The following is a 4,093-nucleotide window of genomic DNA, read 5'->3' as shown; positions in this document are numbered from 1 at the left end:
AAACATTTATATATATTTTTTTCCAGAGCAATCATTTTTGAGGCCTTCACCAGATTTCAAAAATCCAGCAAAAAATTCTGAGAAAAATTGTTTGCTTACAAATCAGACAGTACAATTGTAAGAAAAAAATATTTTATACAACAGCAATATCTAGCCTATGAAATAATGTAGAACAGAGCACTAGAGTGAATATTCATAATAGAAATGTCCTTGACTTTGGTTTGAACTTTGAACTCAAGCTTGGAAAAGACCATTGTTTCTCTGATTGTGGGAGCTCTGTAATGGCTGGAATCATAATTAAATTGAGGTTGTTTAAGGCATGACCCGTCATCCTCGCCATCTCCCCATAACTTTCGAAAATAGTCCACCTACCTCAAAGAACTCATCATAGTGTTCCTGCATCTCCACATCACTGACAGCATCTGATAAAAGAGAGAAGACACATGCCACATCACGAGTAGACACGCCCCTTATTGCTGATTGGCTACAAGTTTGTTTTGCGATTCGGCCTGAATCAGTTTTCTAAAGTGTTTTTGAAAAATCACACACCCTGCCTTTAAGGTCGTACGTGTGTTCAGAGCTCACAGTCTATGGTTCAGAGAGTGACAGCTAGTGGATAACAGATGTAAGTGTTCTCAAGATAGCTACGTGAATTAACGCGTTTACCAAGCTCTTCATCACAGAAGTTAAATAAGCTAGCCCAATTTGGTTAAAAACTTGCGATTCTTGATCTATCATCTTCTGTGGTATTTTTATCACCTTGGAATGGCTGAGAGGAAATGATCAAAATCAAAATTTAAACCCATCACTTAACAAGGACACTGACAATGATTACAGTCAGTGTAGTACTGAAGGGGAAGATCTGTAAATGTTGATACTGGATGAGAAGGAATTTCCAGCATTACAGTGACCCCGAGTGATCACCTGCGGCGAAAAAGAAAACAAGTCCGTAAGACTGCGTATCGTTGCTCTTTTGTTGATTTTGATTGCTTAACTGATAGGGGTGTAACGATTCACTCGTTTTCTCGATGCATGGATTACAAACCCTGACGATGCAATGCATCGATCTTGAAACATGGATTTTTTAATCGTGAATTGTCGATTTCGGACAATATCGATTTAAAACGCTAAGAATCGAATGAATCGCGATTTCTATAGCGATTCAATGCTTTCAAAATATATACACATTAAATTACTACAAGCAGGAATTAATGGAGACCTTGAACAGTATTCGTGCCCTCGCATCTCTCCTTCACATGCTCCACTATTTACCGCCTGTGACAGGATTGCGCTCGCGCTCCGTTCGTCTCACTGACACATTTTTTGAGCAGCTGATGTGTGATCACTCCTTAGTACAAATGTACGAAGGAAACTGTTAAAATAACCACAGCATTAACAACAACCTTGAAATAAGTGCACAAGGTTTATCAGATGCGTGAAAGTAGCGTTTGTTGCTATAGCAAACAGACATCAGCGGTCTTTCAGAATCATCATTCGCTGATAGAGAGGAAAAGTTAAATGATGCAGTGCTAATTGACATATAATTTATTACAGTAGCCTACAGAAACTATAAAGTATATATATTTTTGTAGTATATAAAACAATCATAAAATTGCCATTAGGAAAAAATGATAGATTACAAATGATTGATTATTGTCCAGCAGTGTATTTGACTAGTCAAATACACTGAAATACATTGTAGAAGACTAGCGTACCTAACTAGTCTTCTACCACGCTACAATCCATCACGCTCCCTAAGGTCGCAAAACTCTGGACTTTTGGTAGTACCTAGGATAGCAAAGTCCACTAAAGGAGGTAGAGCTTTTTCGCATTTGGCTCCCAAACTCTGGAATAACCTTCCTGATAATGTTCGGGGTTCAGACACACTCTCTCTGTTTAAATCTAAATTAAAGACACATCTCTTTGGCCAAACATTCAAATAATGCATCTCATAATCTTATACTGCAGTTATATCTGATCAAATGCACATTATTATTCTTTAGTTTGGGTTAAACAAATCAATTTTGATTGGTTGGAACAGCAGCTACGCTAATTATGTCATTATTTGTTTCTCTGTTTTTGCCACGGGATGTACATCCCGTGGTAACTAGGATTTACACAAGCTTCAGTCTGGATCCAGAACACCCGAGAAGAGATGATGCCAACCCCTCAGAGGACCTCAGATGATGCCAACCCTGAAACAACATACAGAACTACCACATTTTGCTATAAGTTTGATTGCATCAAATAATAATTGCTGTTAATAGTGTTCATCGTCTGTTTGATTACGTCTTTAATTGATTTTTCCGTACATTTCTGCCATATGTACATAAACATATGTCACCACTGATAAGCTACTACTAAATATTGTAGAAACTTAATTTGCTGTAAAGTTGCTTTGCAATGATTTGTATCGTGAAAAGCGCTGTACAAATAAAATAAAATTGAATTGAATTGAACAGATAGATAGATAGATAGATAGATAGATAGTGTCTAAACATAATACAAATAACATCTGACAAGCAGCAAATCTGGTTAGAAGTTTTTTCTCTCTATTTCTATTAAGTATGTGTGCTGTGTAAAGAGGAAAGCTGATTTAAACAAATAGCTTCTCTGTTATTATGATCTCCATTGTGCTGAATTCAGATAGATCAGTCTTTAAGTGATGCGTCTGTGATGTTTTTGGCAGATACATCAAAGGCTGTTTCCAGGTTGTTTAGAGGACAGATGTGAATGGGCTGAATCCTGCACAGGCAGGAAATCAGAGACAGGGTAAAATAAACAGACCAACACAGCTTGACCTTTCCTAAAACCCACCTGACCTCTCCTGACCCTTCCTCCTCTCTTATCTCTTATCTCCCCCTTATTCTGACACTGAGGGTGGAAGACAAGTCGTCTATCTCCTTTCTTTTCTCTCTGTCCTTCTTTCTCACACACACAGGCAGACACACAGATCAATCACTGCTCTGGCTTTGGCAGATGCAGTCAGTGAGAAGGCTGGAGTCTTGCTATCAGAAAGCAAGGAGCATGTTAGCGTCCAGTAATAAGAGGTAGAAAGAACAGAAACTGTCTATTGATCGGATCAGATGTGATCAACAGACAACATTCATGATATTAAAGAAGTGAGAGAAAATGTTAGTGTGCTGATAGATGCAACACAGAAAAAACTGGGAGATGAGAGAGACTGGAAAAACGAAGGGAGGAGGAAAGAGAACAAAGGATAAAGGCCAAAGCGTAAGGGATAAGAATGAGTGAAGATAACAAAAGTGATTTAGGAACACGGGAATAAAATAAAAGGGGGGAGTAGGAGGAAGGATTGGAGAGAGTGCAGGCAGAAGGACGTGTATGTAATAGGAGAAGAGAAAAGGGGGATACTGAGGCACTGCAAGCTGTCATCCAGTTGGAGAGGGTCAAAGGTGAAAAGTATCATATAGGACACATGCATACGCTCATACACTACGTCTCACTGACACATTTTTTGAGCAGCTGATGTGTGATCTCTCCTTAGTACTCGTGGCCAGTAATGCTAAAGTGAAGTAGTCTGTAGTTTTTGTAGTTTTTCAATGGCTCTCGGTCATACCGACGACATCACCTGAGCAGTCGAAGGCTGCGCATGGACGGAGATTGCGCTCGTGCTCAGTTCGTCTCACTGACACATTTTTTGAGCAGCTGATGTGTTAAACTGTTAAAATAACCACAGCATTAACAACAACCTTGAAATAAGTGCACAAGGTTTATCAGATGCGTGAAAGTAGCGTTTGTTGCTATAGCAAACAGACATCAGCGGTCTTTCAGAATCATCATTCGCTGATAGAGAGGAAAAGTTAAATACTATAGCATTTTATTTTATGAAAATGAGATAAAGAAGTTTTCGCACTGAAAGAAGTGATATCGCGCTCATAGACGTGCCAGGCTATCTGCAGCTAAACTGTATAAAAATCAGAATGAACTGAAACGTTAAGACAATAAATACAATTTATGAATGATGCAGTGCTAATTGACATATAATTTATTACAGTAGCCTACAGAAACTATAAAGTATATATATTTTTGTAGTATATAAAACAATCACAACATTGCCATTAGGAAAAAA

General features: G+C 38.3%; 1 protein-coding gene across 1 annotated transcript in view; it reads right to left on the bottom strand.

The window, feature by feature from the left end:
- The window catches only part of LOC107715903 (splicing factor U2AF 35 kDa subunit-like), a 4,479-nt gene extending 4,048 nt beyond the window's left edge, over positions 1 to 431 (bottom strand). The window contains exon 1 of the mRNA XM_016522157.1: positions 373 to 431. Within this exon, the coding sequence (XP_016377643.1) occupies positions 373 to 402 (30 nt within the window). The 5' untranslated portion in view covers positions 403 to 431. The remainder of the gene's footprint in view (positions 1 to 372) is intronic.
- Between the last annotated feature and the right edge of the window lie 3,662 nt (positions 432 to 4,093).

This window comes from Sinocyclocheilus rhinocerous, unplaced genomic scaffold, assembly GCF_001515625.1.
Source record: "Sinocyclocheilus rhinocerous isolate Xijiao unplaced genomic scaffold, SAMN03320098_v1.1 scaffold600, whole genome shotgun sequence".
Lineage (NCBI taxonomy): Eukaryota > Metazoa > Chordata > Actinopteri > Cypriniformes > Cyprinidae > Sinocyclocheilus > Sinocyclocheilus rhinocerous.
Note: the sequence above shows the minus strand (reverse complement) of the source record. Positions and strands in the feature narration are given on the sequence as shown.